This window comes from Rhincodon typus, chromosome 24, assembly GCF_021869965.1.
Source record: "Rhincodon typus isolate 14 chromosome 24, sRhiTyp1.1, whole genome shotgun sequence".
NCBI classification, from domain to species: domain Eukaryota; kingdom Metazoa; phylum Chordata; class Chondrichthyes; order Orectolobiformes; family Rhincodontidae; genus Rhincodon; species Rhincodon typus.
The window spans coordinates 18,607,937-18,631,834 of NC_063355.1; the positions used below are offsets into that span (position 1 = coordinate 18,607,937).

Below are 23,898 nucleotides of genomic sequence, written 5' to 3' on the forward strand. Positions count from 1 at the left end.
CTCACATTAAAATAGTGAACCCAGCATATGTTATATTCAGTTTTACAAGGTGATACTTGTTAAAATTATAATTGTATGTTTAATTTCATTTTGCTAAAGGGCAGTGAGTATGCTTTCCCATTTTGTATTAAAATGTATTTTTTTAACACGTACTGAAAATCGGTCATATATTTTCACATAGAGTGCTAGATTATAGAAAGTATGATGATGAGACAGGGAAAAGGATTAATTAAGTTTTCTTTACGATTTCAATATTCAAATTTTCATAATATTTAGCCAAACTTAAGATAAAATATGTTCTCCTTAATTTTGCTGGTGTTTGGTTACAAGTAATCACAGAATCTATTTACATAAATATATGGTGTAAATATTTGGCATTGTTTGTGTCTGAACGCGCGATTGGACAGTTCACAGTGCTGAAACACAGCCGTAACAGTGTTCCTGGAGGTCACTTGGCACGATGGACACTGAGGCCTTAGTCTTGTAGCCAATTTTCACTGTAAATTCCAAATAAATCACGTTCACACCTATTGGTGCCAATTAACACGTTTTATATTAATGTGTCGAGCCTGGTGTGGAAAAAAAAACTAACATCTTAATGTTTAATTAGCAGAGGAAGTGCACACCAAATTACAGTGGTCCTTTTCTGATCCAAAATGCAGCAGAAATACCAGTGCACATATCGGTGACCTCTGTTTTTCCTGTCAAGGCTGGAAAGGGACTGGCTTTCGTGAGTTCTATTGTGAACATTACTGTAAACTTTGCTTGATTAGTTTGAAGTTTTCAATGGGAAATTTGATTAGAAACTTGGAACAATCCAAAAGTATGTTGCTTCCATACAAACGCATAACTAGAAATCAGCACATTTCTAACAGCAGTAGTGTGACTATTCAGGGGGCTGCACCAGTTGTGTTCAAGTTTATGCCAGCATGACTATAAGTTTTCGTTACTAGATAGAGAAAAAGAAACAACGCAGTAAACGAAAGTCATTGAGGACATAACGTTTAAATGGAACTGGTGTTCAGGTTTGACTCGTGTATTGCACGCTGTAATAACAGATGGTTGTTTCATGGGCTGCAGTGGCTACTTCAATGGACTGATTCTTCACTGGCGCTGTAACAGGATTAACAAATAAAAACATGTTAAACAAAAGCCATGGTCATTTTAATTTCCGTGTACTTGACATTTAATAGATTTATTCGTGACACATTCTGACACAGTGTCTTGGCTGATTTCGAGGTAAGCTCCTGGTAAGATCATACATTGCAGCCAACGCCAAAGGCCACTATTAGACAATTGTTGACGGCCTTTATCTCTCGGCTATTTGTTGCACGTTTTATGGCTGAAGAAGGTCGCTGTTCGCGGTTCATTTTAACCCAATGAGGGAATTTGGATAAATGGAACCTAGATCGATCATGTTGAAAAATTCTAAACTTATTTTGTTGACAAGTTATTGGATTTTAAAAGGTGGTTTGGTGGCTGTGCTTCAGTTTGCAACGGGTCTGGCCATTAACAAATTCGGTGTAATGGGTACAAACTGATCTCGAATTTTAAAATATGTAATGTTTGCACCAGTTAAAGTCACTGAGCAACACATTTCAGAAGGGAATTTTTAAAAATTCAGGAAAGAATTTAGGGATACAAATTGGTCGCTTTATCCCAAAAGAGAAGAGTTTAGAGTAGTGTGAATGTACAAAAGCAAAGGCAGCGTATTGCTTGACAACTAGACGACACCATCACTTTGCAGTTTTCCTGCCGAAGACCAGTGTTCAGGGTTTATGTGGGTCTGGTGCCAGGTTTCTGTTCAGGGACATGACTCCTCTCATTTTTCTCGCATGGCTGCTTCACTTTCAGTGGCAATCCTGATTCCGCGTCATTTTCGTGTCTGCACTCCCTGTTATAGGGTGCGAACAACATGTGATGGCCAATGAAGCTTTCAAATTATCATTGGCAAACACAATAGGGTTGTGCTGCGCTGTTCTTAGGCAACATTAGCCTGACGAGTCTCCGTAATGTGACTTAATAATTATTGCTCATTCCCTTCTTTTGTTTAGTTACATGTTTATTTTCAATTAAATTTAGATTAAATTTCTAGCAGCAATACAGTGCTTTATCTGCAGCCAATTACTCTTCTTGGCATTTTTATTTTGGCAGTAACTGTTATTGCAGGATTAGATCATTTAACAATGACACCTAGTTATTTTGTTGTTTACTTTCAAATACGTAGATTGTGAAAGTGGTTCTAAATAGGGGGCGTTTCGTGTTTTACAAAAGCACTGTCCACTGCATTTATTTAACTTTCAAACGTGCCTTTTGGTTTCATAAGCCAAGTTTTCTCCATCAAGAAAAATCACGAAACTATGGTCTTGCATTTGCCTTTATGTTTCCGATGTGTTGTGATTTAAAATGTATTTAACAGTCTATTCAGAACCAACAGCTTCAGTTGAAGTCTACCATCACTGAGGATCTCCAAACCTAGATATTTCAGTTTCAAGATACCAACTTGTGAGGATATATATGATGTTTGGAAAGCATTTGTTACTTATTAATGTACTGTTACCTGGTATCCTAGCCAATTACTGATTCTGTTACAATACCATAAATGTTGTAATATTGCAAAATAAAACCATTTTTCAGTATTTCATGTAAACCTACGAAAACGTACGTGCCACATTGTTACCTTCGAGGGTGGTGGGGCCTTTGTATTATCTGTTCAGTTCGTCTTTGATTTGACAGGCTTCTGTGCTGTGAAATTAAAACGTGTGTGTTTGCCTTTGTTTTGTTCAATGTTCTGTGACAAAATGCTCCTCTGTCAAACTCCTTCACACATTACAAGCCTTTGGGGATATCAAGGGCAGCTATAGAAGGGCTACCTGGAGAAAGGTTGCTAAGGCAACCCTTTTAGCCCACAACTAGATTAGCATATTCATGAGGCTGTAATTTAAACCAGAATTGTCCACACTTGCATAGTGGCCAGGATTTACTATGCAAATAGACTGGTTTTACAGGCTGCTGCTTAATTAACTCGTCAAGGCCATCTTCTCACTAAAAGGCAATCTAACTACAGATTAATCTGCCTTTGTTTGCTGCCGTTCTTTCCCTTTGTGGTAAACATCAGGATTTGTAAAGAGAAGCAAGAGTCATTGCTATACACTTATCTACAGTTATTTTCAGCTCAGCTTTTCCTTGCAACTAGCTCCGCGACCTGAAAGATTCTTTTTTTCCCTTAACGCAACATTGTATTCCGGCCATGAACTTACAGTGTAACTACATTTTTCTCGATCGCTGTGTGATTTTCAGCATAATTGATAAATCAGTTATCGTCATATTTCTTATGACCCAATATCACTTTGCATTGTAGCATGTTGTAGCCTGTTTTCTTCAAGTAAAGTCAGTTATTATATTTCTGTTTATTCTCGGCCTTGTTCAATATACATTTGTTTAGTCTTACGTTTCTTATTTTACACTTTATAACCCCAAGTATTGTATTAATTGCCTATTAATATATTACAAGATGGCTAGTTTGTATTGTTATTAGCATAACCTGGTCTTCATTATAAGTATGTTGTAGTTTAAGACCAAACATTTTTGAAAAAGTTAGAAATGTGTTTACGTACGAGGAGACGCAGAAATGTTCATCATTGTCTAGATCAGATAATCCGTACAATAGCGATCTTTTGGACGAATTTATTATTAAGGCGTTTACAAGCCTGTTCTTATCTTAGAAATTCGTATGTCCCAAACATTATTAAGTTTCTGCTCCAGAAAGACTCCATGTCAAAGCTGAGTCAGCTGGCGTTGTGACATGGGATTCCCTCCCTAATGGAAGTCAGTTCAAAATTTGGCTTAGCAAGGGTATTATTGAGCGAGTTTGGAATAATTAGATGGTTAAGGAAGACAAATAATGATTTGAGCTATTAACGTTCGATAAAAATGTATTTTTATGTAACAAGTGATATGTGTGCCTGGGTATTTCATCTGCTTTCTCCCGCCATGGGCTACAAAGAAATCAAATTGTGGGCGAAAATGTATCGAATTCGTTAATGTACTAGAAGTAATTGCTTGATTCTGTACTTGTCAAAATATGAGCTTGCTGTGGAATTTGTGTTGAAACATTTAAGCCTTATCAATGTGTATCGTTCAACAAATATTCTGGCACCGGGCAGCGCGGCCTGTGAAAGAGGAGGTTCGGCGGTGGTCACTAATTGTTGGAACTCTTTGGCCAAACGCAGGTAGAAGGAAAGAGGGTGAGAGGGAAAGGAAGTGCGGCGAGCCATCGCCCTTGTTCCCTCCCCGGCGCCCTGCCCGGAGAGTGCCGCCCTGCTGCCAAGCTGGCGGGAAGCTAATGAGCCTCGCGCCTCTGCAGCCCGCCAGCCAATCGGGTGCCCCACGCGCTACCCCCATCCACCTCCCCGCGCAGCCGCGAGCTCCGCTCACCTGCCCGCCTCTCCCGCCAGCGCCTCTTGAGCTGAGCTTCCAGCTGGCTCGTGGCGGCGCGAGGACCTCCCCTGCCCGCGCTCCCTCTGGCCCACCTGGTGAACGATGACCCCCAGGCCAGCAGCTGCTCGCCGCCCTTAAAAGTGCAGGACCCGGGCCTCGGCGTGCAACAATTGCCGACTCGGCACGCTACGGAATAAACTGCAGGCACACATGTTCTGAGAAAATATCTTTCACGCAATAGCATCGAGGCAAATAACCAAACATTAAAATGCTGCACTGGTCACTACAAAAAAACATTTTTTTTTCTTAAAAATAAAGTCCTGTTCCTTTCATCTCCATGTTCTGAAGAAGAATCATACCAGACTCGAAACGTTCACTCTGCTTCTCTCTCCACAGATGCTGCCAGATCTGCTGAGCTTCTTTAGCATTCTCTGTGTTTATTTCCTATTCCTATCTGTTCGTTTACATGAAATATAAAATCAAGCAATTTCCAAATGAGTGCCAGCAATATACTGCAATCATCATGACTACTTCTACGCGTAAATGCGTGGTTTTGCTTTCGTATTTATTCGAGAAATAATCAGCAAAAGTGTTGTTCTCAATATTCTCAAAGTGCTTCTTCTGTACATTTGCACTCCCTCCTAATTGGCTAACACGTCTCGTTATATCTGTAAAGCCACTTGATGACATCAGATCAGGAATTACAGGAAAGAATTAAATTTTATTTTCTGACGGCTTTGATCAAGGGATTCTTCATTCAATTACGTCATGTTATAATGACCTATATGAATTCGATATGCACTGAAACATTGTCCTTTGCAATGAGCTAATCCAAAAGTGGATTTAAATATTGCAATATCAAAACAATTCAATATAGGTGTATACATTTTCTCCCTGTTTGGGTCAGATTTTTAAAATGACTTTATCCATTCGCCATAGAGTTGTTACTATGGACATCAAACATTTTCTTTTTGTTGGAGAACAGGTTCCTCAAATGGCATCTTTAATGCAGTCCATTCAGAATCCAATATAAGTAGGTCACAAACTTGAGAAATGTAACTTGCCGAAAGTGATATTTATTTAGTTATTGCAGTTTTGAGGTTTGTTTCATAATATTTGAAATTTAAATGAAAAGTTCAGAAGACAGAATATGTGGCATTACGTCTCATGGTGCCTAACTTAATAGTTGCGGTAATATGTAGATAATTGCAAATGATAAACATTCAGGACGTTAAGACGTCAGGAAATGTTTGGAACTGATGCAATTCCGAATACTTGGGTGTCTCGAAGTTTGTTTTTGATATTAGATCGCGGAATGCCTTCAAACTCAGTACTTTGCCCTTTTTAGGTAATTGAGACGAAACCCATTTAAAATGAAGGTTGACAGTTAACATCCAAAATTCGAAACATGTGAATTTATGAACACTTTTTGATACCATGGGATATATTGTCACATTCTTCGCCTTAATTATGTTTAAACTGAAAAATTACTAAAAATCCAAATGACTAGTATTAAGATTTTCTGGTACTGACTTAATACTCCTTCTAATATTAGACCATGGTTGTCTAAAACGATAAGGACCCCGTATCCATCTGCAAAGACTGATTCGCTAATGATAAAACATGCAAATAATATTAACTTTTTGCTTCCGCCAAAATACAGAGAGGACGCAACGATTCATTCTCACAGCGAAACTTCAGGTTTCACACCTTTATTAGATCTTCATTGCGACAGTTCAAGATAGTATTTATTTGGCGTTAAAGTGCTTTGGGGTGCCTGGTAGTCGTGAAAGGTGCTATATAAATGCAACGCAAGATGAAACAGCATTGAAAACACAAAACAGGTCAAGATTCTTTTGTGGAGAGAGAAACAGAGCTGGGATTCCAGATCCAGTTCATATCTGTTTCTATCTCCACCGATGCTGCCAAACTTGCTGAAGGGTTTCAGTACTTTCTGTTTTTTGTTTCAGATTTCCAGCATCTGCACTATCCGCTTTTGTATTATTATGTAAGTGCAGCTCTTTCTTTGTACAGCATCCGCAGTTGCAGTGAATCTCTAAATTCTGGTTCAGTCAACGAAATTAACATTAGTGTTGCGTTTTTAGTTATACATTACAGTAAAACAAACAGCACGATTCCATGTTATTTATTGCTGGGCTTGCGTTACTTTTATCATTGCAAATTGCAGTTGGAAACCAAGTGAATGGTGCAGTTTTCCCTGTTCACGTATTCGAGTGTCTAAGAGAAATTAGGCAATTAACATTGAGAATCTCAGATCTACTCTCACCCACTGTTGGTGTTTTACATTGTGGTGTGTAGAATTTTTCAAAGGAAGAGATCAGCAAGCAATGCACTTGTTTCAGAAACTGTATCGTTCGATGTGTTCGGACAATTTTCAAGATGCCTCTACTCCCTTCTCGGACTTTTCTCTCTCACTTCAACAATTTCCTGAATCATGAAGCAGGGAGACATATTTGATTTTCGTGCCAATATTGTTCTTGACCAAAAACACTAAGAGTGCAGGCGGATTACACAAGTTGGCTCGAACTCCAATGTTCCTTTAAGCGAATGGGTGCACTTAAGAGAAACCAGCCTCCTGATCGGAATTGAAATACTCACTTATTTGTCCCAAGCCCATATTGCACAGAAAAACCTGCGCACCCTCCCAAATCACAACATAAATATTAAAATAAAGGAAATGTCTTAATATTTTTTGAAGATGCTAAATATCAACATGGCGCCTCTTTGAATTCTTTTTGCTCCAACTTTGAGTTTAATGAAAACATGCGATTTTAAAGTAAGCATCGGAAATTTATGTCAGTCCAATAAATGAAGAGGTAATTGCGCATTTGTTTTACCCGTGAAGATGTGACATCTTTTTGACTTCTTTCCAGAGCCTAGAGGTTCTTCATGAAATGAAAAACTACAAAGGCAGGCCATGCTTAAACTTATCTCCAAACAATGGAGATTACAGCATATGATTACGGTGAGAGTTGTTTGCTCTTACACTCGTTCGGTTTTGTTTTTGTTAAAATAATTCATGGCCGAAAGGCACAAAGGAAAACATGCCATTCTGCAGATACTTTAAGCTTGAAATGAGGGAGGGAAAAGCTGAAAATGCAGGAAACACACGTCAGATCAGGCAATATCTGTGGAGGGAGGAAAGTTGGGGTTAACATCATAACTAAAGGTTATCTACTGGAAATGACAACCTGACCTGCTCCTCTTCACACATATTACCCGACCAACTGAGTGCTTCCAGAAATTTCTGTTTTCCTTCAATAACCAAATGTTGTTATTGTGAAGGATTACAACTCCTAAAACTATTTTAATCTCGTTTCATCCCACAGTTGAGATAAAAGTATAAAGGGCGTTAAGCACGCTTTTGTTAAAAAATAAAGGGCGAAACTTGCAGAAGATTGAAAATTTCAATTGTATTCTTAAAATTTTAATTTGAAAGAAAATCTATTCAATCAAGAATGTCAAATATGATATTAAGTACTAAATTTGCATATGAACAGATAAGGGATTTTAGATGCATACAGTTGCTATATTCTGCTCCAACTCAGAATAATGGTCTGTCCGCTAATATTACTTTAGATATTATGGTAACTGGAGTATGGCGACATTGTACACTTTTTGCTGTACTAGATACAAGTGACAATATTAGATAATCTGAATTTAAATCGAAATGTTCTAATATCACCTTGTGTTCCCAATCACAGCTTATTTTGTTTCAAATGCTCTTCTCATTTCACAACTTTCACATTTTTGATAAACTAAACAGAGCAAGTATCTGTACAAATGTCCCCTATCGGTGTTACTTGAATCTGAGTCTAAGCCTGTGAAATCCAAAGTTCTTTCATGGACGGGTGAAAGAAATCTTTATAACTCACTTTGTTACTTTTGAGTTATGAAGTCCTCACTCCAGAAATAATCTTAACATTCAACTGTTACCAGTCCCGACGCCCCTATATTCTACTTCTGTTTATAAAAGACTCAGGGCTGTTTCCGTTGGCCTTTATGGTGCCCGGAATGAAGCAATTGACAAGTAATTATTGATCAGACAATAATATACTTGTTCGCTGAACGATTTGCGAAATAGACCCTATTCTGATAGGTTACTTTATACGCTTCAATCATTTCTACGTTAATACTCTACTATAGTAAACTGTACCATGGTAAACAGTTAGAACCAACCAGCCATATTTTGGCACAAACTAACTCAACACATATTGGATTTATATAGCCTGATGCACTTCTCACTCCAGCCTCTACTTAATTTGACGTGTTCATTTTTTTAAAAAAGTACTATTATGGAGATGACATTCTAAATTCCCTGTTGGGGATTCCCCATTACGCTGCGTAGCTGCACCAATAAACGGGATCTTTCAGTAAAGTAGTTCCAATTCTTCAACAAATAGGGACAAAAGAAGGAGAAAGATAAAGACCTTGAGAAATGGTCTACAACTTTCTGTGGAATATGTCCATTTGCTGATACGTTTTGTCCTGACTGACAATTCTGTGCTAAAGAAAAGTCATTCGGTGCATCGTTGTAATAATGATAACAATTCGCCTCATGTAGACTCCACTCTTCCCTCTAAAGGAAGAACATCTCTACTTTTGGCTCTTGTACGAGTATTTACATAACAAGTGACTTTTTAAAATCTTCATAAACATTCTCACATGATTTCTCCTTTTATATTTGACAGTTAAAGTCCGCTGTTCCTGAAGGTAAGGAATGAATCGTGTTGTGTCGAGCTTAATAAATAATCTTCATATACCAGTTTAGGACGAAGCGACCTACAGGTCTGTTTATTTGAATGATGATAGAGGTTTACAATAAAGCGCTTTCTCTTTTAAGAAATAAATCTCGATATATTTAAATGCGAGCATATAGATTTTTTCCATATGAATAATTAAGCAAAAACCCTAGAGCCGCTGCAATATTCAAATCTCCATCGCCTGATCTCTATTCCTGCATAATCAGTTAAAAGAAATGTTCCATGCATGTTAAAACAGATGGCATTTATATGTCTCATCCTTATTCAACGGAAGATAATGACCTTTTCTTCTTTCAGAAACATTTGAAAGCTATAGTGCAATTGGCTGAAAACAAAACGGAGGGTTTCCTTTCCACGGGGCTTGTTGCCTCGCACTGGGATGATGCATACATTTGGAAGATGTCTGCTACTACACTCTTGGTTACCTTTTTATTCACATTTCATAACACTTTTACCTGAATTCGAGTGAAAAAGGAGAATGAATAAGACGAGCATGAGCAAACGTTTAGAAATACCATACAGGATAAAGATGCATCTTCAAGTTTACACAGTTGCTAGCCTTACATGCCTTTTCCGTACCCCCACCTCCCCCACCCACACCATCTTAAAGCGAATTTCAAATTCATTCCTGATATGTGTGATTAACTGTAAACGAGAACGCGTCAGCAAAGCGCAATCATACATTTCTCTCAATAAAGTTGGTGTTAGTCAAATTTTAAAAATATTTTCATCCCAATAAAATAATTCAAATTTCCGAATAGTTTCGAGGTAGTTTGTTATTTTAAGCAAGTAGCATTCGTCCAATTGAATCGTAGGCCTCGCATTAACCATCAAAGAGGGCTCTTTCAATGTGCAGTAGTACCTCAGTATTCTCTCTGACTTTTCAAAATCTGTTTAATACTTATACCAAATGACTAAGATGACTGTATAACTGGGAGGCTGGTGTTGAGTATGTAAGGAAAGGTTATCGAGATTAACTTCAATCCTTTACGTTTAGGTCATAAAACCAGCAGGTATTTGCATCGCTTGACATACTGCGGAATCTCCTGAGGTCCAACCCAAACTCCTGGTAAACTTTAAGATGAAGATAGTCTGTGAAAGAAAGTCAATTATCAAAGCATTCTTTTTTTTCAATAAGGGTTAGGGCATCGGTTTTTGAAAGGCGGGGCATATGTAAAAACACGAACCCTATGAAACAGTCCCCTTTTTTAACTCCAGTTCTAGACTGCTCTCTGGCTGTAAATCAAAGGGGCGCTGCTTTTGAGGTGCCAAAACTTTTAATAAAACACCAAATATGTATCAAGCGCGCAGCACTCCGTCAGTGTTTCCACGCGAAATTTATTCGACCAAAAGAATGATTAATTGTTGTCGGAGCTGTTCCCTGTATATCACTAGATGCGTTCCAAAAATTAAAATGTAAAAACAACGAATTGCTATTAAGAAACTACTGGGAAAACTTTCAAAATGGCATCTGAACTGATACAAAAGGAGATTTTTCTCTTGTAATCCCTGGAAGAAAATTCTTCTGATACCATCTGAGTCTGTTCTGCTTGCCCGAGGCGAGCAGCTCCTGCACTTGACTTCGATCGCAGTAAGCTCTGAGCGGGTACCAGCCAGTGTAGTGGTGCGCTTCAGCGTTTCTCAACACCTTCTGAACAATAGTAAACGGGGCAGTAACGCGATATCACCTTCATTTACAGCAAATCCAGAATACCAGGTAAACACAAATCTCTATTACCGCTGAAAACACGTCTGAAATGCATAACCGTTAATGTCATTTAAAGAGTTTAATATCTGCATACGTACCTACTCTGCAATTTTCTCAGAGATGAAATGAAAAAAATAAGGTATATGAAATAATCGATCTCTTTTATGATCGTCTTTAATTTAAATAATTTCCTTCAAGTCCGCCCCCCCACCCTCCCCAAAGCAATGTTACTTAAAATCTGCACATATTACCTTATGTTGTTTTCCAGTCACATCATTAGGGAATACTGAAAAATCCTTTTCAGTTCTGCTCTGCAATATGAGTGCACACGCTCACAGTGCCTCTGTTTTTCTTTCTCATGCTTTCTTAATGAGACAAGTAATTGATTGATTTTAATATACATGACTGATTGTTTCTCCATTGTTTTGTGAGTGAAAAGATTTCTGGGTAAACTGACGTTCCTACCGCAAAGTGGGACGAGCTAATTATATCTGACCACATAAAAATAAATGTTATATGTTTTAAAGGAGTCAGAGTTCTCCCAGAAGAATTGATCTGTTTACTATAAAATTACTTAAGGGAATTGCATTTTTGAAAAAATTCTAACAGTACGATAACTGTACTGATTTTGGTGTTGTGGGAAATAAACTCACTTCATAGATAGATTCTCAAACGATGCAACTTACGATTTTAATTCAGAGGCAGTGTTTTCTCCGCTCGGTGAGGGATTCAAATGTCGATTGTCCCCAGTTCTTGGATGAAGCAGCCGTGCAAGTGCACTATATGCAATTTTTTACGCTTCGCTGATATCAAAGCAGTGGTAATGAATGCTGAGAACTATTTAAATTTATCATTTGTAAAGCAGTCACTTATAAAAGCCTAGACGATTTACAAGGGCCATGCTGGGTTTGTTTAACTTTAAAATTGCACACACAGAGCAAAATAACTTCTCCTAATCGCGATGCCTGTGCAGTTTTTGTTAATGTTTCTTTAAGAATTAGAATTACACACTTAGGCTATACGTCGATGTTAATAAAATCTGTCCACAAATGTTTTGCCTTTCATAATACACACCATGTCCAAATATTTTACCTGTAGACCTAAGCCCAGTCTTCTGCAATCTGGAGACAATTATATAATGGGCATTGGGTTTATTGATTTCTAATCATTTGCCCACTCCTATTGTAATGATAATTACAAAAGAGCGCTGCTTCAAAAATAGGGCTGCATGGCATTTCCGTCTATTACTAACCATGTTTTGATCTAATTATTCAACACATTTATATCATACAGAATCTACAAAAAAAGGCATAAAGCTTGATGTCGGTGTTATTCAAAGGTCTGCAGAGCTCACAACATTGGGTACGGGACAGAACGATTTACCTAAACAGGAATTAAATCGTTCCATTAGGATAATATACTAAAGGATCAGAACGTATTAAAATCGTTCTTGGGGATGTAACGAGCTGTCCTTGAGTTGATCAGCCAGGCGTTGTTCGTTATTAATAGGGACGGAGAGGCAACGATTTTATTTCAATAATGGATGCCATTCATTTTGATGTTATTTTACCCCGCTACAGTTCGGAAATATTCAGTATATCTCATATATTTGGAATGCAAACCGGATGGTGTGTAACCAGGCGATGTTCTTTTATGGGGTATCAGATTACTTCTCCAATGTACAAACAGTTAATACCGGAATTTGTTACACGACATCTCTGCTCTTTTGTGTCAACGAAATAAAAAGACTTTCGCAAACACAATTGCCCGGGCCAAAAAAAGAAGAGATGTTGGAATTGAGTGCTCCTTCTCAAAAATAACTTGATAATGCTTTCACCGACAAAGGCTCCAAAAGATCTGAGTCTGTCTTACAAATTGCACATATATGTCGCGCTCTGATCCTGCCAGCTAAACTAACCCTTTTCAGACTTTTGTTCTTTTATGAAACGTCACAGAAACGTGACCTCGAGTTCATTACACTGCAGATTTGAAACGACTTGGGGTTCCATGTCTAAATAATCACTTCCCACTACACATGAATTAACACGAATGAAAACGGAACAGTTTGTTGAACGTTGGGAACATAAGCATAAAATTGTCTTTAGTTATATTATGGAGATAATTTGTGCTTGGAAAGCTTTGTCTCTTTTTTGTGTGTGCCTCTTAAATAAATATTCATGCCAATTTCAAAACAAAACCTCACCAGTTCTTCCCTTCAATCGCTGCCAGGAAATAGGCAATCGAGAATATTTTTCAATTATTGCGCCTCCTTATGCACTAAAATTAACAATGAAGTGATTCTCTATCTGTCTGGCACTGTTGTCCAAATCAAATGCACAAATAAGAAACCTGCTGCCGTTATTTGCAAGTATAACATTTCTAGACGTCTCAAAAAAGGAATGCAAAGCTTTTTTATACAACATACATATATTTGGCACGAATTGCCCACGGTGGGTTAATGTCTGCGCACGGAGTTGCCATCCTCATACACAGTACCTAGTCCACGATAAATCGGTGAATTACAGTGCACAACATATGCGTAATGAGAACATTTTGTGCACTGGCGTGAATGTTTTGTTTTGAATCGTGATTAAACGGCCTGATCCATGCTCATTTGAACATGCACAGTGGCGATTATGGCATCTGCGCATTACGCCGAGTAAATGCGAATTGCGTGTATTTATCAGTAATCAGGTGTAACGTGCTGTAACCAACAGCAAGGCAGCCGGCCACCGATGGACGGATCGAATATACGTCCGCACTAAATACAGTATAAACGGCTATAACTATCATGTAACACGGGAAATACTATGACGGATGAACGTGTATATGCATGCGCCAATTCTATGTCACACATTATGTTTCGCCAAAGCGAACTAGGTGTTTAAAACCAAACTATTGTATTATAATCTAAAGTTGCAATGTTGGATGACGCTTTACAATCGGTGATTTCAAACGTTTTTCCTCGTTGTCCCTTTCTTCGCCCAAGAGTTTGTTCACTTTCAGCTACCAAAATTCAACTTCAGAAAGTGCAACAGATCAAGTTTCAGATGTTATATCAACACCTTAAATGCCTAAGCTGTTAATTACTTAATAACCCCACAGTGCCAATGTATACTTTACCTCTGATTTCTGATTTTAAATCAGAGATTTTACAGCATAAACTGTAAGAAACTATGGAAAGATGGGTAAAATATGTAACTGTGAGTAAATACAACATGTTTAGTTTGTTATGCTGTAAAGGTGATAAAACCAAGATAGAAAATGAAATGACTAATTAAACAGCTTCATTCTGTTCCCATTAGCAGTTGCTTTGTCAGGCACTTGTCAGCCCACCCTTTTAACTGTGAACTTAAGTCTACAAAGTTAATCCACCCTGTATATCTTTCTAATTACCCTACAAGACAACAGGTAAGGTATCTGCTCTCTCCAAAAATGAACCATACAGCTTGGTACGTTACTGCATCCGAATCGCTAAAATGCAGATTAATAAGGCTGACATATGTGCTTTCCAGAAATGATGTCGGCTTGTAAAAATAACACGCAAACCTGCTGCTTCTATTTTTGTTTTTGATTTTATTTAGCAGTTAACAAAACTGATACAACATCCTAAGAGGAAAAACGTATAATTCGTTTCTTAATCGTGTTGGTTTGTGAGTCGTGCTGTCGATTGAACACAATCGAAAACAATCGCTCAAGAAAGTTTTAAGAGGTCCTAATATTTGGACATTTTTTTAAAAAAAAGATACATACTTCAATCAGCAGTCTACACAAAATACATTCCATTTAATCCATCTGGCAATTTATAACCATTACTACCAATCAGATAAAGTTGCCTTTACAAAGAAAACGACAGAGATATCCTTCCCCAGGCGACAGCGAGACTCAACGTTTACTGTAGTCAGCATCTAAATTCTGGATATCGCCTCATTAACAGCACGGATTCTGAGCTTTAGACTTATGCAAAGAGACCTTTACCTATTGTTTGGCTTTATTTGGGTACCTAGTTTCTGAAGCTGTTTCTGGGAAAGATTAGCGCAGTTCATAAAGGTGACCCGACCTAGAAGATGTTAACTTACCAAAACCCACGTCTTTTACTTGGACAAAAGAAATAAAAGTCTTCATACCAGAAAGAGGGGAATAGAAGGACATTCTTAGTTAAGGTATGAGGCACCGAGTAAACCTATCACCCAAAGGTAATGGGCTGTTTTCCTCTGTGCGGACACAACGTTGCATTCAATTTAGATATGCTATAAATTAAGCGTTTCTATGGTAGCGTGTCTCTGATTGGGCAGTATATCCTGTACGTGGCGGCAAACGTCATCAAATCTGAATAAGGATGCGCGAATTACAGCTTCGTACACAAAGATGATGGAGACAGCATGAGCGCCCGAGAAAAGTCCCATTCCAGCCCAGCTAGGATGATTTTGAGTTGATTGCTGAATGTGTAAGGATAGCTTCAAGAAGCAGGATGAGCTGCTAGCAGGCGCATCCCAGATTAAAAGAGGATTATTTTGCATTTTCCAGTTCCTTCAAACTTCAGGGAGAAAAAGAAAACGCAATCGCACCCAAAGTGCGCAGCTTCAACAGAAGGGATAACGCAGCAGCGGCGAATCTGACAAGAGTAACTTGAACGGAGCAACTGGATTTTTGAAGTGCAAGCTGCAGTCACTCGAAGTAACGTTTTTTTTTTCCAAAGGAAAAGGCAAGATTGTGTTCCTGAAGCAAAGCACGATGGTGCACTGTGCAGGTTGTGAGAGGCCTATTTTAGACAGGTTCCTCCTAAACGTGCTGGACAGAGCGTGGCACATCAAGTGCGTCCAATGTTGTGAATGCAAGTGCAACTTGACTGAAAAATGCTTTTCAAGAGAAGGGAAGCTTTACTGTAAAAATGATTTCTTCAGGTGAGTTCGATGAAGTTCCGTACTCGGTTTCAAGCGGCAAGGATCCCTGTTAACTATTGACTCCGTGTAATTTTGAATCTGAAGCTCAATAGACATTTGAAGACTGTCCCCAGTTAGTGTTTCATCTATTCGCGCACACACATACATACACATGCACGCACACACACAACGATTGCCGGGCGGAGTTTAAGTAAAATCTTACAACATAATCAAGAAATTCGTAATTAAATAATAACAGCAAAAAAAAAGTCAAGGGAACACTGATTGACATTGATCCTAGTGCAGGCCTACACAGAGCTTAATTGGGGCCACAAAACTTGCTTAATGTATTTGGTTGCTAGACGCAACAATCCAAATTGCTTTTACCCGGGAATGCGATAGAGAAGTCAGCGATGTCACTCTGTTTAATCAAACATCCGTAACGCTTATTCCCAGCCAGTCTGACGGTTCATGCTCTCAGTGCAGCTAATTGTTTCCGGGTCTACTCAACGTTCCGTGCACCTTCCAAAACCCATAGTGAACACGAAGGGCATTGAAACGAGGCCTTCAGCTAAATGGTAGGCTGCAGTGTGTGACCTGCAGTGGCGCATGTCGAAAGTTGGGCAACTTTAAGGGTTTCAAGGAGTGCCAGCTGATTGTAGTTCAAATGCTCAGCATTATGGTCTTATTTTTGAGGGAATGATGGCATAACATAAACGCTTGTTATTTGTTTTATATAAGTATAAACTCCAGGTGTACGGAAATAACAATAACCACAGGCCCTAACCGACTTGTACGTAGATAGGAAAATTAGAATCTTCCTGTCCATGACCCATTCTCATTGCAAACAACGATTCGTTGAAGGTTCCTAATATAGCAACACTTTAGAAGTGTTTAATGATTCCGTTAAACTGCAAATGAACCAATTACACATCGAGGATAAAACAAAGCTGACTTATGATCTCTAATTATTTTACTAAATCAATGTCATTGTCACTAAAATCGGCCGAAATGGCAGCTGTGGATTGGAGGCTGCGGAGATCATCGCGGGGATGGTCCCGGACCATACATGACTTCTGGTATTCTGGCCTCCGGGAAATACAGATTGGAGGCTGCTGACCTCTCCTAACCAACACCAGACCCCACCCCGCAGTGTTTCTGACCTTGAAACTGTGATTTAAAACAGTTAAAATCGAATAAAAGAAAACTTTCGCCCAAGAGATTAAGTTCACAAGTATCTTCTCACATAACTTCCTCCGTGAGTGTGGTGCATGCATCAATGTACACTGCAGCGCTCTGGTGAAACCCAATGGGCTCACCTCTAGGGCCACAGGGTTTTTGAGGTTCTAACTTCATTTACTAATATGAACTATTTCAAGATTTATTCTTAATCATGGCTGATTGCCGAATTTCCATTCTGTACCAATTATAACGGGTTTTAAAATCTGTTCAACGTTTAAATTGTTTTTGTTTTGTTCTTTAAAAAGGACAGGATATTTTCACAACAAGCACTAAACTGTGAGGTGCAAGCGAGCAAGATTTGAATGCAAATGCGATCTTCCTTTGATTCTTCCTGAAACTCGTTATATTCATTACAGAAGGAGCGTCGCTGAAGTTATCTGGTTCGCTTCCGAAAAGCGAAGCTGCACTGTCAGTTCGCAGAAATGCTTCCAATTATTAAGTCCTCGTGACTGCCTTAATTACATCATTTTTCTTCTGTGAGATGGTAAAGGCTTACTTAATTATGGAGGTGATATATATTTACATGGCGCCCATTTCTGTTTACAGGCGGTTCGGTACGAAATGTGCGGGATGTTGTCAAGGCATCTCACCCAGTGACCTCGTAAGAAAAGCAAGGAATAAAGTGTTTCACTTAAACTGCTTCACTTGTATGGTTTGTAATAAACAACTGTCAACTGGAGAGGAACTGTATATAATCGATGAAAACAAATTCGTGTGCAAAGAAGACTATTTGAACACCTGCAGTTTAAAAGATACCAATTTAAATTCAGGTAAGAGACTGGACTTTGATCAACATCTAATGTTACTGCTTACAGAAGGCAAGTTCTTTTTTAATATATTATTCTTCCCTCTAACTCCCACCACCCCCCCCCCCCCCCCCCCCCGCTACTATCTCATGAGGTGTAGCTAGTTTAAAATCACCCCTGTCCCACTCTTTCTTCCGGTGTAACGGGGAACCTTCTGCAATCTTCATCGCCTCTTTTCGAATGAGACAATTAAAAAGCTTATTTACTTTGACCACACACCGCGTGCTTGATGCCTAAAAATGTACTTACAAGACTTCGAAATAATTGACCACTTTGGGACGTGGTGCCTCGGGAAAATACCCACCCCCCACCCTCCCACAGGGGTTCCATTTGGATTTGGGTGGCGTCTAAAATCAAACGTAAGGCTGCTAAAATTGTACAAAAACTGTGTCATTTCCACGAAATTCGAATCCGTATGAAATTACGACTGCATTCTATGAAAATACTCAGATAGCATTGCGTTAAGAATGAAATTAAGTTCCAAAAGCTTTTTTTTCTTAAAACAAACCTGGGAAACTGAAATAAAATGAAAACAATAAACACGTGTTTCAGGAAAACTGTCTGTGTCCATCCTGTTGGAAATATGTTCCCATTTTGGTTAATTACTTGGAATATTACATTGTGGTTGTTGGAAAGTCGCCTGTTCTAGGCTAACACTTGGTTACATTCTGTAGTTTGCCCTGCTCCTGTTGGAGGAATGTCAACGGCAGCTTTCAAGAAAGTCTGCTTCTGACAGGTTAATAAAAGCGGTTGCTGTCTTTCAGTCTCTTCGTGCACCGATCGGAGTTTATCGCCTGATATCCAAGATCAGAATTTAGACGATACAAAGGAAACGGACAACTCGACCTCATCAGACAAAGAGACCCAGAACAACGAGAACGAAGAGCAGAGTATGGGCACCAAGCGGAGAGGACCCCGGACCACGATTAAAGCCAAGCAGTTAGAAACGTTAAAGGCCGCTTTCGCCGCTACCCCGAAGCCCACCCGACATATACGGGAGCAGCTGGCTCAAGAAACAGGCCTCAACATGCGGGTTATTCAGGTACCGTCACCTCCTTGTTACCCCAGTTGGTCTGCAACTGAGGAGCGCTTTCAGCTTCATCCACTGCGCTCAGAAAGTGTACGCTTCATATGTTTCAGCAAAGGTGCAAGTATTACGAGTCAGATATATTCTAGTTGACAATGTGGTTCACAGGGAAGTACATTTAATCCACAAAGTCTTCGCGTTTCATTTATCCCACGGGATTATATATATAGTATATATAAGAATATATGTATTCCCCAAGACTTCACGTTAAACCTGGAATATCTAATGGACGGCCGGGTCCGCGCCCGGTTGCCACCGGGAGGGGTATGGGCACTTTATGGGCACGGAGCTCAATGCCCGGGCGAAATTTTCGCACACGAACAACCAATCTGACGCTTTGGCTTTTATCCAGTGCATTTCCAACCTGCGCTTTATAAAATCTACCCCGGTGCGATCGATTGTCCCTGAACGTTAATCTTTCAGGATAGGTCTGAATTATGTTATCAGATTTCCATTAGCGAATTGTTAAGTTTTGCCTTTGTTTTCAAACGGTTTTGGCTCTATCCCGGTTAAATCGTTTCATGTAATGTCAATATTCTCCACACTATGGGGGTGGGGGGGGCTGGTGAGAGAAAGGTGCCGGTTTCATGACCAGAGACACAGGAACAAAGTGATTTTGTGGAGTTTGTCCTTCGTTCCTTAGATAGGTAGCTGTTCTTAAACGCACTTGCTGTATTTGCATTAAAGAGCGGGCCATTGTTTTGGCAGGTCTGGTTTCAGAACAGGAGGTCCAAGGAGAGAAGGATGAAGCAGTTGAGTGCTCTGGGAGCACGGCGGCACGCTTTCTTCCGAAGTCCCAGGCGCATGCGTCCTCTGGGAGGGCGCCTGGACGAATCGGAAATGATGGGCTCTGCTCCCTACAATTATTATGGAGGTACTCTCAACCACATTTCAACTTCCGAAAGAGTTTGGCTGCGGTCAAAGTGGCGGTGTCCGGGCGAGCCGTTTGTGCCAGTTCCTCAATATCACCCTCTCCTCATCTGTGTCCCCGGGAATGAGGACTCTGCGGCATTAATTTGCCACAACGCCCCGTCCTTTTTTTTTGCCATCAAGCCAGCAGAAAGCACTGGGGGCAGGTTCTTGTGTTTAACCGCCTGCCTGCAAAGGAGGCGTCTGTCTGCTTTCCAACGGGTGGCTCACGCTCATGGCTCGGGGTTCCTTAGATTCAGCTCAAAAGCAATAAGGCGAAGAAGGCGGAAGAGTTTCAGTGTCTCTTAGTCCAAAATACCACAGTTTTCATGCATTTAGAAAGAGCCCGTTACATTACAAGTCCCCATTAGGGACTGTGCAGCTCCGATTTGTGTTTGTCACTTTGTGTTGCGTGAACCGTTTATTTGTGTAATGATCCCCTCCCTTCCACCCTCCACCCCCTCCCCCGCTGACAGTTTTTCTTTGAAGCCCCTTTGCTATTATCTAAATGTTCCACTGGAACCTTTGCGCAACCCGTTTTACGAAATGAACATTGCTCCAGATATTGTACGCTTGCTAACCGCGTATGACGAGAATGGTCTAAAGGTGCTCGGTTGCTATGACTTTCTCACTCGTTTTGTGGCATCTGCACGGGTATTATTGAGTGAATGATCGCAGCCTGTTGAGCTCTTTAATCTCCACCTCCACCCCCCACCCCCCCACCCCGCCTCCCAACCCCCGTAAGAGATTCCGCTCCGGCGCTGGCCAAGTTGCGCCCCATAAAGCAATGCATTGTGATGAAGCTGTCTTTTTGAAGAGAAGCCTGGCCCATTCAACGTGCACTTTCTCTTGTGTTTCCGCGAACAAAGCTACAGCTGCAGTCTTTTGTCGGATATTCACCCAGGATTTGTTCCAATTACCTCGAACTCTTGGAGCATATGGAGGGTCACTTGCAGAGCGCCACGACTCTGCTCCTTGCCGTTTGCTGCAGCCTTCTGCTTCCAAATGTAAAGCAGCACCTTCACTCAATTAAACCCTTCACATTTTTAGCGAATTAAATATAGTAATTGTTATCTGAGTATATTCTTACCCATATACACATGATAAGAAGCCCCTGAATGTACCTAGCGCTAACGACAGTATTAATACGAGATAAATGTCGACTGTAAGGGCTTTGCTTCCATTGCCGTGCCCAATCGAATAATGTGTCAGTCCTTTCTAAATCCATATTTAAAGCATGTATACTGAATGATAGGTTAGAATTCGTTTCCAATTGCTAAACGGCCTGAGTGTTAAGAATCCAATGGCTGGAATGTATCGCGCTATATTCATATAAAACCTTATTACCACAAGCAATAGCTCATACCCAATTGTACTTGCAGATCAGTAATGACTTTATAGTTACTTTGAGTTAGCAGGAATATTATCGTCACCCCTACAAAGCTAAACACATAACAGGAGCAGACATTATTTTCTTTTTCTTTGCGGGATGTCAGAAAATGTAGCTGTCAAACCAACAAAGGGACAGCAACAGGTTCGAAATCAGAGTTCTGCAGTTGCGCTGTCCTGACTGAACGCGTTTAGATACGTTTGGAATCCACTGTAAATAGACACAAGACATCCATGGACAGACAGTATATTTTATAGGTGCGCATCTGATTTCACGCAAACTAACACTTCGCCAAACCAATGTAGCCTTTATTGCAAGGTTGGTGCAGGAAATCAGTTAAGCAGGAAGTAGTCAATCGTGTAAGTTCCTGTCTTTCGCCATTTACCAATAATTGTAATCGTCCCTTCTAAAATGATACGTTTATATTACCGACAACGTTATTTGCTTCGACAATTTCTAACTATCCGTCCTTTTTTTTAAATAAAGAACTTCTCTTGTAACGGGACAGTGAACGGATTTACGTGACAAACACCTTAGTTCAAAATGATAATTATAGTGAATAAATAGAAACATCGCAAATCACGTTTGTTCTAGCTGTGTGTGAATTGGGTCTGAAGAGCAAATTCGAACGTTGTTTTTTTACACTTCGGAGTGTAAATCTGAAAGTCAGAAATGTTGCGTTTTGTCAAAATCACGGAAGAATCGTTTGTAGACTGGGGTTCACAATGGATGGCCTTGAATTTGAAGGTCTTTAAGGTTTTCAAAGAAGCCAGTGCCATGTTTCTGAGCGGCATGTGCGTGAGTTCAAGATCGCGATCATGAGGTGACCAAACTTACCCCTCCCTCTATCCTTAGGCCCTTCGTGCCTCTCTCTTTTCTGTCATAGAGGGGTGACATTTTCTGCCACCCCTCTAATCCATCGTCTCCCTCCTTCCCTCTCTCTACTTTTTTCCTGCTCCCCCCACCCCATCCACACCCTACACCTCCCTTTCACCAAACCAGTCCTCTCCCTAAATCCTACTCTCACCAACATGGATCGGAAGCAACAAGTCTTTACTGGAGGACTCAATCACACCAGTTCCATTTAACTTCTGGCAATACTTTAAACGGAATGCAACTTTTATTACATTTAGATTAACAAAGCTTGTTGCATTTCTTAACTGAACTATTCAAGAGTACTGATGTTGCTAAAACGCGAACTGAAATTTTGTTTTTGGAAGAATCCGACAGAAATGAGTTGAACTCCAGTCTGCCTGCAACGCTGACCACGTTTCTCTTTATTATGTTCCACGCAGATTATCAAGGAGACTACTACGGCCCAACTGCAAATTATGACTTTTTCCCGCATGGCCCACCGTCCTCTCAAGCACACTCGCCGGCAGATTCAGGCTATATGCAGTCCTCAGGGCCTGGGGCGACTTCACTCGGAGTTCTGGAACCTCCGCTATCCGCCCACCACCCTCCTGCTCTCGGTGGCAGCGAAAACCAAAGGTACACGGACATGATTTCCCACCCTGACACCCCAAGCCCTGAGCCCGGGATGACCGGGCCGTTGCACCCGATCCCGGGCGAAGTGTTCAGCGGAGGACCCAGCCCGCCCTTCTCCATGTCAAGCAACAGCGGCTACAGCGGGCCGCTCTCACATCCGAGTCAGGAGCTGAATGAGACTGCGGTCTGGTGAGAAACTCGAGGCGGCTCAACCAAACAGCAATGAGCACTGCGGCTCTGGCTTGCAGCTTCCTGCACTTGCGGCTCTCTCCAAACGCTTTCTCACAACCACGGGGGCAGTAAAAGCTGGGGACATCTCCTCTCCCCTCTCTTCCCCTTTCCCTCCCTCTCCCCGGCTCCCCTTTCCTCCGCTCCTTCACTCGCGTCTCTATCCCTAGCCCTATCGTCCCTCTCTCTCCCATTTTCTCTCACCCCTCTAACCCATCCTCTCCCTCCTCCTCACTGTCTACTTTTGTCCCACTCCCCCTTCCCTGTCACCAACCCACTCCTTTCCCTAAATCCCATACTCCGCTACCCTCCCTCATCCCTTCCCTCCCTCCCTCAAGCCTTCCCTTCTCCCTCCTCTCACTCTTAACCACTATGTCCCTTCCCCCTTCTCTACCCTTTTTCTTTGTCCACTTCCCCTCCACTCCGTCTCACCCGCCCCAACTTCTCACCCCTTTTTATCTTTCCCTCTTCCTGCTCCATCCCATCCACCTTCCTCCTACCCCTCCACTCGAGCTCCCCTCTTTCTCCTACCCTTCTCCGCACCTTTCTTTCTCCCTTCCCCGCCCCATACCTCTCTATCCCCTACTGTTCTCCTCAGTCGCCTCTCTCCCCTACCCTGTCTCACTAGTCATCTCATCCTTTTCTCTCTCTCAGCCCCTCCCCTCTCCCCATCTTCCTTTCCCATACCCACATGCAAACCCAAGTGACTTCAAAAGCAGGGGAGGAAGTGAGCACCGCGCATGTGTGTGTTGCAGCCAAGATGGCGGCACATCCGGCATGGGCAGGGGCCCCTGGGAGAGGTGCTGTTGGGAAAGCCTGAGCTGCCACGTTGCACCGGCCCGTAGTGAGAATGGGAAGAAGGCACTGGATATGAATAGAGTTCCTGATTCTGTTGTTAATGTGAATAAACGATTGTTTTAGTTTCCTCCCACC

The 23,898-nt window shown here is 40.8% G+C and overlaps 1 protein-coding gene across 1 annotated transcript; it reads left to right on the top strand.

The window, feature by feature from the left end:
* The first annotated feature begins 15,666 nt into the window (after positions 1–15,666).
* Positions 15,667–22,930, top strand: lhx5 (LIM homeobox 5). The gene is made up of 5 exons (XM_020531373.1): positions 15,667–15,836; positions 17,604–17,827; positions 18,628–18,905; positions 19,659–19,824; positions 22,545–22,930. The coding sequence occupies exons 1-5, from the start codon at positions 15,667–15,669 to the stop codon at positions 22,928–22,930; spliced, it is 1,224 nt and encodes a 407-aa protein (XP_020386962.1).
* Positions 22,931–23,898: the final 968 nt, after the last annotated feature.

What these genes read in the sequence shown, in the direction of transcription:
- lhx5 (XM_020531373.1), top strand. Translation starts at nt 15,667, where the DNA reads ATGGTGCACTGTGCAGGTTGTGAGAGGCCTATTTTAGACAGGTTCCTC. An exon ending in TGTAAAAATGATTTCTTCAG is followed by an intron (nt 15,837 to 17,603) that starts GTGAGTTCGATG and finishes TTCTGTTTACAG; the next exon opens with GCGGTTCGGTACGAAATGTG. An exon ending in TCAACATGCGGGTTATTCAG is followed by an intron (nt 18,906 to 19,658) that starts GTACCGTCACCT and finishes TTGTTTTGGCAG; the next exon opens with GTCTGGTTTCAGAACAGGAG.